Consider the following 14,533-nt stretch of genomic DNA (forward strand, 5'->3'; position numbering starts at 1 on the left):
AACAATAATATATATTTATATATATATATCTCTTCTTCTTTTTTTGAAAAATCCCTAACCATGGGTAAAATAAAAAATGATACCCCCATGAGTTTTATAGCATAACACTCCACCCTAATTTATTTTTTGGTCATTGCTTGAAGGTAATTGGAATATAACAGGGTATACCCTAAATAGAGTTCAAATAATCTATTGTATAAAATCATTATATATTCTAGCAAATATGATTTTTTTAATTAAAAAAAATAGAATATTCTATTATTATTATGTGAAAGAGTATAGTCAAGAGTCTTATAGTTTAACTGATTGGTATCTCCTAGTATTTCAAACGAATATATTTAAGGTTCAAAACTTCAAATATCCCTTCTTTCAAATTATCAAAAAACAAGAGTATGAACTCATGTTACATTTATATAAATCTCAAGGGATGAGTTTCATTATGTCCATATTGGGAGGCAGTGTCATTTTGTAAAACATCAAAAGAGGGACCATGTAATTTACAAACTTATATAATAAAAGAATAAACTAATTTATATATATTTTTTCACAGATTCTTGATTTGCTACACATGCTAAAAAGCATGAAATGATTTTCATATTGCTTATTTAGGGCTCATATCTATAATTTTTAATGTTTATTTTATTTGTACTTCTTAGGCCAAAACTAAAGAGTTTAGTCCAAATAGAATAAAATTTTATACTTTTTAACACAAATTCCACTGAGAGCAGCATCACAAATTACACAAATTCCAAATAGAAACCATTACTCAAAGCAACATCATAAATAATCTGCCTTAACTACTGAGAGCAGCTAATACCATTGAAACTATATGCAGAGATCCAGTGACTACAATAATGCCTGACTGATTACCTGCCCTTTCTCTTAGGATCTGATTTGTAGCCTTCAATGAAGCCATTAATGAACTTTCAGCACCTAATATGGTTCCATTTTCTAATTTGCTTGCAGAGCATACTAATAGATTATTGAACACTTCCCTGGATTTTGTTGTGCTATCATGGACAATATCAATGCCCAATTCTTTGGAAGCTTGGATCCAACAATCTCTTAATAAAGAAGCTGAAGTTGTTCGAGATTTGCCTCCAGCAATGTCAGCTTCTGTCAGAAGGACTGCTTCTAATTCTCCACCTGAAAAAATGTGGTAGTCTCAATTAGGACTCTCCAAGGCTCCACAAAACTGCTTATTTGTGTTAGCCTACCACCACCGCCTACCCTACACAGCGAATGAGATAAGAAGGTACAAACAACTAGGATTCTTCATTCACCACCCACCCAGAAGGGCCAGAACAACATGTACTAAAGTCACTTTTTTCTAAGACCACTTAATCCAAATAGACCCCATAGCAAAGGCATGCACATAAAGTTAAGCCTTCTTTTAGAATTACTTAATATGTTTTAGAACTGAAATTTTTAATAAATCTGAGTTCTTGTCCTCCTGTAAATGAAGCCTTGGGGGCTTCACTTGGTACCCACAAAATAAAAGAGGTAGCCACTACATCTTGACATAAGAAGGCTTCTTTTTGTGGGAAGAGGGAGATGGGGTTCTGATAACATAAAAACAATTCATGTTCTCTTTATACCCTCCAACATTAGTAATAAAGCCATTTTTAGTAACAGACAACAAAATCCAACAAGGGACTATACCTGAAAGAAACTCTCTTGCAAATCCAACATGGTCTTTGTCACTTGCCATTGCAACCACAAGAAACAACGGTGCCTCTCCAAATGTCATCTTTATTGTCTTCACCAAAGCATTAGCAGATTCTTTGGTGTGGGCTGGAAAACATTCAAAAGAACTATGAGAGTTTTGCTTTCTTTTTGATAATTAATTTGTTATATGGATTGGCTTTTGTCATCTGGTGTTAACAGTATAACTAAAATTCTTTGAATCTAGAACATTCCTCCTACAATGCCCACAAGATTTTGCAAACATTCAAAAGAATATGACAACTGCAAGGTCAAAATAAATATATAACAAGAATTAGAGTAAAAAACAATGTCCTCAGGACAATACTGACATGCAAAAAAGTGAAACACTGTATGGTTATTATAAGTAAGACTTATGGGTTAAATACTTAACTCAATTCATTCAGAATAGTGAAATGAGTAACAAAGCGAGCATGAGAATCAAACCTCCATCCAGCAATACTGTTGTTCCACGTAGTCCTAGTGCCTCAGTTTCTTTTGATGTTAGAATTTGACTTCTTCCAAGCAAGCATGTATGCTCTAAACCAGCCCTAATGGATCCATCTGAAATTCTCCATCCTAGAGTATCCATAAAAGTATTAAAGGGACTTGATTAAAGATTGCTCAAAAAAATCATAAACCATTTTTTTTTTTTTTTTTTTTTTGAGCCAGCTGCACTATTTTCCTTTTCACCAGTGCTTGGCTCACACCATAAAGTTTTGCTTCCCACGAAGAAACTCTGAACTTATAAACAAGCAAAGAGAGAGAGGTAATCTTCTACTGATCACAGGGGGTTAGCATTTATGGGAAAGCAGTAAAAGTCCCAAATGGCTACCATGAAAGACAACCTAAGGGCTAGGACTATCAGTACCTTGCGTGGATATAAAAAGAAACTAGTTATCCTTAGTCATGGCATATCCATCTTAGGTTTGAGGCCAAATCCTAAAATCAAACGAAGGTAGGCATATATGAACCAAATCCTAAATTGAAGGGGAAAAAGAAATCCCCATAAATACTTCTTGACTTTAAAAATCAAAGGAAGTTCCATAGTTTGAGTCCAAGTAGAACAAACATTAGCGCACACATAAAAATTCACCTAGATTACGAAGACAGAGTGCTGCACAGGTGGCAGTTGCTGCATTTTGAAGTTGGTGACTTCCAAGCATGCACAGTTTCACATCCAGTAACTCAAGGAACTGCTGATAAACATAATTATAAGTTCTTCAAAAGTTCAAATGGCCAATAATCAAAACTTGCATAAGTACCACTCTCAACAAGAAAAAAACATGATATTACAGAATGCATAATACTGGAAAAAGCCGGGGGGGGGGGGGGGGGGGGGGGGGGTGTGTGGAGTCCAAAGGTATTAAGAAAATAACGCCTCAAGTGCATACCAGCTTAAAGTCCCTCTCAATTTGTATTACTAGATCACAAGATTGGTAAGGTCTACCACTCATCCTGCTAATACCTTTTATGGTACTTTGATTTCCAGCATCAGATGCTGATACTACAGGAGAAGACATTGACAATGCTTTATCCCGTAGAATGCATTCAATGTGTGGAAGGAAAGGCCCACCCAGCACCAACTGAAAAACATTAACCAAACTAGCAGAGTTAAGCTAGCTTTAAAATCATGTGATTAACAATACAAACAAATTAAATTAGCCACTGCATCACAAAACATATCATTGAGTACAACTTCTAAGAGAATCCATCTTTAGATAGTTAACTCAGTCAAAAATACTATTTCAGCCTTAATGTAAAACAATATGCACATTTTAATAAACTTGGGTGGCACTTCAAGACACCATTAAACATTAATTAGTGTAGAAGAAATGGACAGTATACAACAAAAACATCACTTCTAGTCTGCTTAAGCAATAACATGTTGGAGCTGCATGAATTAAATTATACCATGGAGGTTTTCATAACAACATATATCTCTTCTTGCTCCTGTTCATGCCCTGTACTTATTCAAATTCCCCATGCTTTTCTCAGGTAACCATAATGCACATCAAGAAAATTGCATTAAAGAAGATAAAATATCCTGGGAGAGACCATAAATCATTGTTTTGACACCTAATGTGAGGAAACCAGAACATAAAGAATGACATAAAACCAGGTCAGAAAAAGGTGATACAGCTATAATCAATCGTCACATTTGACCAAAGATATCAATGAGGTGGGGTCCATTGTGTAATTTGTTCTAAAGATTTTGCAAGTGTAACATGTAGAGAAGGAAACCATACTTGGCAGTATAACCAAAGATTAAAACTAATCAGAACATAGCTTTATCAGTTTATATGATCATATTAATCTGCAAAAGAATTGCATAGGGAGAACAACCTAACTGGGCAGCCATGTTTAATGATTCCTGACTTTGCCATGGCAATGCTTTCCAGAGAACCTCCAAGCGCAGCCAAATGTTCCTCACCTATTGTAGTTATGACTGATGCAGCAAGTCCAGAACTAGAAATAGTATTTGTTGCATCCCGTGCACCTCCCAACCCAGCCTGTTATATATATAATAAATAAAGTTAAAATTAAAATTGCCATCTTAGAATTTTGTATTGGGTTATGAAAAGCCATCAGTACAAATTTAATTCCATAGAGAATAACTCTAATTGCATATAAAATAAAAGAGATCAACAAGAAGCAACAAAGAAAATGTTAATAGTCTTCCAACACTGTACATTAAAAAAAAAATGCATAGAGAAGACATCAAATGGCTTAAAATGAATTACCTCAATAACTGCAATGTCAACATTCTCTTGAGCAAATAGGGTGAATGCCATTGCAGTGAAAATCTGAACATTATACAATAGCGAGTAAATTAGTGAGTGCGAAGGTAATTTGATACAAACACAAAATTTAACTAGATAAACTTTCCAATAACAGAATTTAATTTGGCTAGGCAACAAAACAAATTACATTCCCCCCAGTCTTCAATTGAAATTTTGAAGGTACAAAATCAAATCTTAAATATGAGAGTTTAACATGTGAAAATATTAATGGTAACTACTTTGACCTGAAAGCTACAATAAAATTTTCAGAGGAAAACAAAAGAAGAACAAACAGGGCAGGTCAACTAATTGAATCAATTACATTTACCATCCCCAAGCTTGCACAGGGTCATGTAAATACCCATCAAATAATCACTGAGTCTAACATCTTTAGAATAGCTATTCAGTTCTGAAATCACTAGCTTCTGAGTCTCTTATTATTCCTTGCACTAGATTCCATTGTTCATCTAATCCAATTAGGAGGGGGGGTCGGGGGGGACAATACTGTAGACAAGTTGATACCTCAAAATGACTTATATGCCCATTTTCATGCTCCATTGCCTGATCGAAAAATTTTTTAATATGAAGGAAAAGACAATTTAATGTCTTTGCTGACACCGGCTCACCAAATCTTCCCAACGATATGCGTTCCCTTATAGTCTGAATATGTGGGCTGCTTAAGAAAATGAAGCCTACTGTTAAAAAAACATAGCTGAAAAATAAGCAATACCTAAAAGTTAAAACTAAAAGCAGCTGCAGATTGCATAAATCCTTTGATACATTATCTGACAAACATGAAGAAAATATTAACATTAAAACAAACCCATACCTGCTATAACAACCAACAGAATACCCTTCTGCTCGTAAAATATTGGAGAGAAACGCGGCAGTCGATCCTTTTCCTTTTGTCCCAGCAATGTGAACAGCCTATAATAGCTGTTGAGCTAGTTACTTAAACTTAATACTCAAACTCATCAACAAAATGAACAAACAAATTTACAATAAAAATTCAAAATTCAGAACTTTCTGTGCCCACATACATAAAGCATTACTTTTTTTTTTTTTTAATTCAATATTATGGCAAAACTTTCTGCACACTGAGCCTAATTAGACTATTGGGTTTAATTCAAAAGTGTGGATTTTGAAAAATAAAATAAAATAAAAAGAACACAAAGCTTTGAAATGTGAATATCCTCTTCTTATGTTGTTTCAACTATTTTTAAGTAATAAATGTAACATTCAATACCTAAAATTCTATTACATCCCAACAGAGCATTTTTTATAAACCAAAGCTCAAAACTTTCACCCTTTTTTTTCTTTTACATTTTCTCAGAAACCAAACAAAGTAAAAAAAAAAAAAAAAAAGTGTTGGACTTTGAACCTTGAACTGAGATTGAGGATTGCCGAGCCGCTCCATAAGCCGCCTCATCCGACCCAGATCGAACCCATCATCCGAGTCCGTACCAGCGCCTTTGGGCACGCCCACTTTCTCGTAGTTCTTCAAAGAATCCATGTACTCCATCAACTCCTTCAGCTCTGGCTCCTCCGAATGCGCAGAGAACCATCTTCTGGGACCCAATTTTCTAAGAACTCCGAAGCTAATCGAAGAAATTAGGGTTGGTCTGTGCTGGAGGATGGACTGGCGGGTGAGAATTTTCATGTTTTTCAGTTTCTGTTTGTTTCTCACGAAAGTGAACAGCCTCGAAACGAGTAGCATTTTCTATACGGTAAAAAACTAAAAAAAGTAGCATTTTTATACTATACGACTTGTAGTATAAATGTCACTTGCTCAACTATTTGCAGTTTTGGACCCAAGAATATATTAGCTTAACTTTAAGTTTCATTTTTTCTTTTTTTTTTTCTATTTACGTCTTTCGTCAATTTCATTTAAGGGCCATCAAATAGCCCATGACCCATGAGCTAGCCCAATAGCCTGCTAGCCCACCAAGCTAATGGACAGCCCAGTCCAATAATATTGAAGTCTGTGGGCATTCCAGTAGCCCAATGGGACAGGCTATGGGTTGGTTTCTTTACCCATGAGCGCTCAGTGGGCCAGCCCGTTAGCCCAGCCTAGTAGCCTGACCCGTTAGCCTAACTCATTACCCAAAATTTATAACAAAATAATTTGGGGGTTGGGTGGGTGAGGGATTGAACTTTAGACATTATAAAAACTTTAAGACCACACACCTAACCACTAAATACTTGGAATGATTGTGATACAATATGCATAATAAATATATATTTTGGTATTAGTCTAGTAGCTTTGATTTTTAAAACAAAGTTACGAAGATGACTATTGCCCTACCTCTGTGCCTCTGGAAAGAAAGTCATTCTTTCCTTTGATAAATTCCAATTCTTTCCTTACAAGTTACAATTATAGAAGAAATTCCTTATAAAAAAAAAAAAAAAATGCTTACCGTTGGTTGGAAGAAATTTTTTCCTTAATGAGTTGATATTTGATTATTCATATATTTCCTTTAAGAATTGATATTTTATTTTTCAAATATTTCCTTTAAGATTTGATATTTAATTCAATGTAGTTATTTATTCTTATCAATAAAAGTTAATTAGTCTTATTTTAGTACCTTTTTAAGAGGTATGTCTTAGTATTTTTTTTTAATTGAATCTTTTTAGTAGATTTAATTGTTCAATTTGATAGTTTGTAATAATATATAATTATAATTTTTTTGGTTAAATTTTTATAACCCCATTGAAGACTTATTAAAAATGCCCATGGATAACTCATTAAACCCACCTCACTAGCCCAGCCCGCTAAAGCCCAAATAGGCATTGCCCATGGGTAGTGCCATGGGCTAGGGTTTTTCCATCCAACACAGCTCGACCCAGCCCATTGACTAGTCAACAGCCCGTTAAGCCCAGCCCATTAGACCCATGGGCCAAGTAAAAACAGGTCGGCCCGGCTCGGCCTGGCCCATTAACGAGGCCTAATTTCATTTAGAAAAAAAAATTGATAAGGTTTAAAAATATTTTTGTCTCAATGTGAGTAGTGGATGAAAGGCCACGTTTGCAGTTTTTTCATTAGTTAATTGCATATTTAATGACAAATTTTTAACAAAATTGGATGAAAAACTTGAATTAATTTGAAATTTTTGAAAACTCAATTGAACAAAATTAAAATTAAAAGACTAAAATGAATTCTAGTTAAATTTAAATAGTGCAATTTGCATTGAGCATGACTTTGGTAAGGATGATATGTAAAACCTATTTTTACTCTATCCAATAAAAAATTATTATATAATCTTTTATTTAAAACTTTAATATATCTTACTTAACCTAAGAACACCATATCAACCTTTTACTTAAAACATGAAATATAATGTTTATTAAGATGTATCCTTTAGTAATACGTTGGTATAACTTGTCCTTATTAAAGTATGTAAACCAAATGATTTACATCAATTTTTTTTTTTTTTTGGATAAATTTACGCCAAATTATTATAGAATTTAATCTCATTTGCATTTTACCCTATATAATAAAGGACAAAACTTTTTTGTATTTTTAGAAGAGTAAAAGACAAAACTTAGTCGCAGTTTTGCCCTACTAGTTCCTTCAAAAAAAAAAAAAAAAGGGTTTTGCCCTATAATAAAATGAAGTGAAACGTGGCGTTTATATAAGGGCAAGCCCATACGTCAGATACTTTATGTATTGACTATTGGAATAATACTCTTCCTGTTCCCATTCCATTCCTTCTTTCCTACACTTCATGAAAGTTTGGAAGTTGATCAAACTCAAACCCCACAAAGGCAGAGGACTCTCTCTTCGAATCGTGAGTCTTTCTATTCCCAATACTGCTCCTTTAAATGTGTTTGCACTTTCCATTCCAATTCCTCCTCTTCTCTTTGGTTTTTGTTTTTTCAATTTTTTAATGTTGCTTGGTTTTATTATAAGTACAGTTTCGCTTGTCTGTCTTTCAGTATAGTTTGTTAATATTCGAGGTTGTCTTCTTCTTGTTTTTACTTTCCTTATAAGGGTTATGTTTGTTTGCTAAGGAAACTAAGAAAAAGAAAAAGAAAATAATTGACTGGTGCTCTTCTTTCCCAAATGGGGTTTAGAAGAAAAGAAAAGGAATTTAACTATACTAGGGAAAGTTTTTGCTTGCTGGGTGTTTTCTATTTTTCCTCCTCGAATTATATTGTTGGGTCAAGTTGGGTTTTTTTATTTATTGCAGGATAAGTTTTTTTTCTTACTTAAGTCTTTCAAGTTGTAACCTTTTTAATTACTTTTTCGAATGCAGGTATTTTTAAATGTGACATGATGAGATAGTTTTAAAAAGTTGATCATTTGTTAGATATGGCGACTTGAGTGGTGCTTTTCGTTTAGGTTATTTTGAGAGTAAATATGGAGATGGATTTGGGAAAAGCGAAAAATGAGGATGACACCAAATGTGAGATTTTTTTTAAGAATGAGTTGGTAGATTGTCTATGTGGTGAATTGGAAGAGAGGAGTAAGAAAGCTGAAGCAAGGTGTGTTGAGTTGGAATTGGATATTCAAAAGAAGAAGAGCGAGTATGAAGTGCTTGAGGACAAATTTAGGGCATTGGAGGCTGACAAGCTTGCAATTGAAGAAGAACTTAAGGTGTTGAAGAGAGAGAATGATGAAACTAAAGAGCATGTTGATGGTGTTGAAGGTGAAATGAAGGACAGTAGTAGAAGAGAGAGGGATGTGGAAAAGATTGTTGATTTGACGGAGGAGAATGAAGAGGAAGATAAGGTCGTTCAGCTTTTGATTGAGAACAAGGTTTTGGAATGTGAGAAGAAAAAGGCTGAGAGTGAGGTTAAAGTTTGGAAGCAAAGGTTTAAGGAGTTGGAGTCGCAGGTTTTACAGTTGGATGAAAATTCATTTGTGAGGTATGCGGAACAGCCATTGATGGGAGGGACAAAAATTGAAGGGATTAGGCCTAGAGATGGATCGCATGATGAAACCGACTTGGACTATATGCAAAACAATGCAAATGTTGAGAGTTTGGTGGATGTTGGCTCTACTTTTTGTCATTCCCCCGGTAAAGGAACCGTTGATCTGCAAGCAGCAGGTACTAAATTACAGGACACAAAATATTTGTGTTTTCTTTTCTTAAAAATGCAAGCTTTAGGAGGTTAGGTTTTACCTTTTTGTTAACAAATAGATTGCGTTTGCCATTTACTCCCCTCCCCACAAAGACTTAATGATAATAATAACACTAAATAAAATGATCAACTGTTTGAGGAAATATGTTAGTGCACAAGTATCTCATTACCAATTTTGCACCTTTGGGACATTTAATTGATTTGAACTGTATTGAAGTTGATAATTAGACTAGGTGAGCCAATGATTTAATCAATTGTGTCTGCTTAAGTTGTATGTAAACAGTGAGATTAGCTGCAGATTGTTACTTCTTTTTTAATTTTGAAATATATAATTAATAATTATGCGCTCCTAAGGATTGGACCTTAAACATCCTCTGTGAGCTACTTTAGCAGCATGTTTATGACTTCTCTGCACGCAATTATCAAATTTTATTACGGTCTTCTCCTCTGAAGCAACTATCTAAACAAAGATTCTAATCTAATGCAGTCTCTTAATGTGACTGCAATCTGGTATTTCCTTGAGGGGTGAATTTCATTTTGGTGGGGAGTTTGGGTTTGACTATTGTTTATAATTCAATGCATGATCATAATGTTTCAAAGCTTTCTTCTGTCAGGAGGAAAGATATCTTAAATGATCACATAGGTAATGACATTGCCTGATTGGGTGAAATTGGCTAGTTGCTGACAATGTTTGTTTTTTATTTATGTTTTTTGGTAGGCACACCTTTCACTGACTTGCCATGTAAGCGTGATGTTTGTATTGAGGAAGGAAAAAAAGGTGTCTGTTTAGAATATGAAGTGAAATATGCTAGACAAGTTAGAAAACAATTGTCTTTTGAAGAAGAGAGAAGCCCTAGCAAAAAGTTGGCTCCGTCCACACCCGGTGGTGCTAGGCCTGCTTCTCTTGGCATCATTGATATCAGTGATAGTGACAGTGAAGTGGATAATTCTCATGCTAAGAAAATCAGAAAGGTTCGAGTTTTAGAGGATTGCATATTAGGAGGATGTGTGGGTAGTGAAAAAGAAAAATTTTCTCAAAATCGTGTGAAACAGACACATTATGATCAGAATGACAAGGAAGATATGGATGCTCGGGAGGAGAATATTTTAATTTTTCCGACACCCAAAAGAAAACGAGCTTCTAATGTTGTTAACAGTGACACAGAGAGTGATGATGATAATGTTCCTATCTCTAAACTCAAGTGGATGCATCTTCAGGAAAAAGTTCCTGAGATAGTAGGTTCTGATTTGAATGACTGCTCAGTTACTGATACTATTTCTGTGGGCAACAATGTGATGGATATTATAACACCTCCAAGGCGGCGTCTGGTGACTTTGAGAAAATGTGAAGGAAAAGGTGGGGCAGGAAGAAACAATTTAAGTCAGGCTAGTGAAACTAAATATCATCAAGGAATCCCTACAAGGGAGGATGTTGAGGATGAGGATTCAGAAGAAGCTGGGTCAGAAAGTGAGGGTGAAAGTTTGGGTGGATTTATTGTTGAGAGCTCTGATGTTTCTCATGCTGATGATGCTTCTAGTGAGTCACAAGATGTATCGGATGACAATGTGGACTTTGATGAGATCCTATCCAAACTTCAACGGAACAAAGATCATAAATCAGAATGGGAGTTTGAGGCAGACATGCTTGCGGCATTCGGAAAGGATATTGAACTTTGCATGAAGTCTGTATGTGCTCTATATCGACAACAAACTTCTGAGGAAAAACATAGTAAGGAGACATTCTACTATAATGGTCGAGGTTTTAGCAAGTTTGATGCTGAAAGGTATGCCTTTGAATGCATATAGTCATAATTATTTTATATAATTTATGAATTAATTGAATTGCTCTCACTTTTAGATGGAATTATACCATTGGACCTGTACAATAAGGCCAGGGAAAAAATATTTCACAACTTGCTGAGTTGGGATGTTGTGATTTGTGTCAATAAAAGTTATGTTAGTGGTGAGCTCATGTGAAAGTTGTTCCAATAAAAATTGGCCACATGAGAAGTTGTGAAAAAGAATTTGAAAATTATTGTGTGCCCAGCATTTCTGGTTGGTTTGTGCATACTTATTGCCAACACATTACGCTCATATTCATCTTCATTAGTAGAATGCACTGAATTATCTTACATTCTCTTTGTTCTACTGAAATTGGGTTTGTTTTTTTATCTGTAGGCAATCTGATGTAGGTCATTCAAAATAAAAACGGAGCTCTATTTAATAATGGCTTCATACTCTAATTAAATGCAAACTGCTGATATGGTTTATGGTCATCTTATTTTCTTTTATGAACTTTCTTCATTCTCACTTTATTTAAATTTTATGTATATGATTCATATGAAGAATCTCTAGCAGATCTTCTGGTTCTAAACTTTCTGTGTTACAAAGGACAATTTTCTGAAGAGCTCTTTAGTGGGCAAAATAGTTCTTCTTACTGGTGCAATGAACAGTATAATCCCTCACTTTATTGACTTAAGCAGAAAACCTTTCACTTTTCCATAAACTTTCCCATTTTGGACTTAACTGCAACCTTTTGGTTTAAAGGATTATTTCTGAATCTTCTAGTTTTCAATTTTTCACATTCTGGACAAGCAAAAAATTTACCACATTCCAGACCATGTAATCTCTGCACAAGACAAAATTTCCATCAATTTAGCCTGACCTGTCTTTAGTTTGAAGCTTCAACAACCTGAGTCAATGAGATTCCCCTTGTATCACTTTTTACTTTTTGTTTATATTAACATATAAAAAGTCTCTGTATTTTTACACGAACTCTTTGAGACCCTGTGGTTTTGAACTTTTCTTTCACTATGCAAGTGGAGCAAGGTATGGTTCCTGCATTTGCTTCCAGGCATTGAGTTTCTGGCTTTAGGCAGATGAGATTTCCAATTGTATCATGTAGAAAACCTAAGCAACAATAGCATTTACCCTTTGCACTAACAGGGCACCAATCCAGCTGGTGCCATTGCTGCCGTCATAAACTTTGAATTTCTGAGAGCATCTAGGCCTTACAACCAGATGAAATGTCATTGTTGAGTGTAATATTGAGAAATAAAGATGGGATGTTGTTTTGAATGCATCATATTTCTGATTTTTCTGTATTTTACTGATGTGTCCTCTTCTTTGGTCTCAGTTAATATTCTAGTGAGAACAAAGCAATACACGTCTCTATCCTTTTTCCATTTCTTGCCAAAATTATTTATGCAATCATATTCTACTGCTCAATTGATTCCACTGGTTCCAAAATTATATATTTCTGAAATATCTGTACTCTCGTATAGGGGCTCTAGATTGGCTGAGTTTCTGACTGACGGAGACGCAACAGGTGATGTTAAGAAATCTGCTAAGGAGTTGCAAGAGTATGACCCAAATGCAGTTGAGCTGTGCCGAAAATTGGCAACTCACTACTCTAAACAATTGTTTGAGATCTACAAGAACAAGGAGGATGCTCTTTTTCTCTCTTCTTGACATGACCTGCAACAAATTCACTGCTAAGATGTTAGTTTTAAAATCCTCCACAACAAGAATATCCTTGAGAAGGGTGTTTTGCTGGTTTTCTGTTCTCGGCTAGGCCTTCTGGTTATGCATGTTCTGTTTGTATATATAGTCATTTAGGTTATATATCCTAGAGAAGGGTGTTTTGCTGGTTTTCCGTTCTCTGCTAGGCCTTCTGGTTATGCCTCTTTTGTTTGTATATAATCATTTAGGTTATATGCTTGTATCTTTATCAGAGTTAGTGAGTTATCACTTGAACCCCCCTTCGAATGTTAGTTGTATATAAAAAGTTAATATATAATATGCTGTTGTCTATAGGTAAATTTAGTGTAGTTTATTTTCATTTATCATTGAATAATTTGCAAACTTCAACCTGTAAATTTGGAATAGAGTTGTGATGGCTTAATGGTCAAATACAAAGGCACCCGAGTTAGAAGTCTCGTGTTTATTGCTAGCAGTATTGAAATGAGTTAAAGAAGCTATTTCAATGTGAAACTGATAAGAAATGGCTAAGCTTGATCTTGTGAATAACCCACATCATACATCAAAACCTAATTATATCATATGGCTTGAAGTACATGATAAGAAATTTGGCCATATAAACGTTTGGTTTTATCATTCACAATATATAGTTCATGGCTTCATGCAGCTTGTCTAAGTGTATCAAATTGAAAATACAGAACAGAGACACCTCTTGTGTAATATCATGCTAACAGTTTTTCTAGCGCAAAATAAACATTTACAAAAAAGTTCATTCATCCTTTGTTAGATAAACCTGATAATTAGTGGACTTTCATATGATAATCTAGAGAGTTTAAGCACTCCCTTATGCTCTCTCAAAAAAAAAAAAAAAAAGTACTCCCTTATGTTAAGATCAAGTTTATATATATTGGTAAAAAATTTCATATCCAATGATAATTTGGAGATTTTCACTCTTTTAGTTATTTTAAGGAAAATGCTAAAACTAGTACCAAAATTATTATAAAATTAAATAAATAAAAAAAGAAAAAGAAAGAAGGACTTACAAGTTAATGTAGTAATGAATGTGATTGATGCTACATCAACAACAATAAATAAAATTAAAATTTTTTTTTGGTGTGTGTGTGTTCAAAGGTTAACACAATAACACCTCCTTAAAAAAAAAAAAAAAAAAAAAAGAAAAAGAAAAGAGGTTAACACATTAATTTGTAAAGCTTTTTATTTTTTAATAGGAATTAATTGGTAAAGTTTAGTTACTAAAATTTGTAGTTGGTGTAATATCTGTCATGTTTTAAAGTCTCTCCCTGTATGCAATTTCCAGCTAAAAACTTTATACTGTTATGTTCTGGTGACAGGTTCCTCATAAATTTTGGTGAGTTGTCTTAGGGTGTTTTTTTTTGTTTTTTAATGAATAGTTGTCTAAGGGTGTTTAAGTCACCAGAGAATCTTCTTTAAGAAGAAGAATCAACAAAAATGGAAGGCTT

At 34.3% G+C, this 14,533-nt stretch overlaps 2 protein-coding genes across 4 annotated transcripts; one reads left to right on the forward strand and one right to left on the reverse strand.

The window, feature by feature from the left end:
* Positions 1-671: 671 nt before the first annotated feature.
* Positions 672-6,209, reverse strand: LOC126698930 (dihydrofolate synthetase). Of its 3 annotated transcripts, none has more exons than XM_050396445.1 (10): positions 5,869-6,209; positions 5,317-5,414; positions 5,010-5,160; positions 4,449-4,511; positions 4,056-4,217; positions 3,099-3,290; positions 2,801-2,903; positions 2,152-2,283; positions 1,663-1,794; positions 672-1,146 (listed from the first exon to the last, which is right to left on the reverse strand). In XM_050396445.1, exons 1-10 carry the CDS (start codon positions 6,202-6,204, stop codon positions 794-796), a joined length of 1,722 nt encoding a protein of 573 aa, XP_050252402.1. In that variant the 5' UTR covers positions 6,205-6,209; the 3' UTR covers positions 672-793. The 3 variants fall into 3 exon arrangements, with proteins under 3 accessions (XP_050252402.1, XP_050252403.1, XP_050252404.1); XM_050396446.1 differs by having other exon boundaries at positions 2,801-2,900; positions 5,869-6,208; XM_050396447.1 differs by lacking the exon at positions 2,801-2,903 and having other exon boundaries at positions 3,173-3,290.
* Positions 6,210-8,143: 1,934 nt separating this feature from the next.
* On the forward strand, positions 8,144-13,371 carry LOC126699014 (uncharacterized). Its single transcript, XM_050396560.1, has 4 exons — positions 8,144-8,275; positions 8,744-9,538; positions 10,291-11,356; positions 12,857-13,371. The coding sequence occupies exons 2-4, from the start codon at positions 8,848-8,850 to the stop codon at positions 13,041-13,043; spliced, it is 1,944 nt and encodes a 647-aa protein (XP_050252517.1). The 5' UTR covers positions 8,144-8,275; positions 8,744-8,847; the 3' UTR covers positions 13,044-13,371.
* Positions 13,372-14,533: the final 1,162 nt, after the last annotated feature.

Source organism: Quercus robur, chromosome 9 (assembly GCF_932294415.1).
Source record: "Quercus robur chromosome 9, dhQueRobu3.1, whole genome shotgun sequence".
NCBI lineage: Eukaryota > Viridiplantae > Streptophyta > Magnoliopsida > Fagales > Fagaceae > Quercus > Quercus robur.

What these genes read in the sequence shown, in the direction of transcription:
- LOC126698930 (XM_050396445.1), bottom strand. Translation starts at nt 6,204, where the DNA reads ATGCTACTCGTTTCGAGGCTGTTCACTTTCGTGAGAAACAAACAGAAA. An exon ending in TCTGTTGGTTGTTATAGCAG is followed by an intron (nt 5,161 to 5,316) that starts GTATGGGTTTGT and finishes TTTCTTAAGCAG; the next exon opens with CCCACATATTCAGACTATAA. An exon ending in GGCATATAAGTCATTTTGAG is followed by an intron (nt 4,512 to 5,009) that starts GTATCAACTTGT and finishes TATAATGTTCAG; the next exon opens with ATTTTCACTGCAATGGCATT.
- LOC126699014 (XM_050396560.1), top strand. Translation starts at nt 8,848, where the DNA reads ATGGAGATGGATTTGGGAAAAGCGAAAAATGAGGATGACACCAAATGT. An exon ending in CGTTGATCTGCAAGCAGCAG is followed by an intron (nt 9,539 to 10,290) that starts GTACTAAATTAC and finishes GTTTTTTGGTAG; the next exon opens with GCACACCTTTCACTGACTTG. An exon ending in AGCAAGTTTGATGCTGAAAG is followed by an intron (nt 11,357 to 12,856) that starts GTATGCCTTTGA and finishes ACTCTCGTATAG; the next exon opens with GGGCTCTAGATTGGCTGAGT.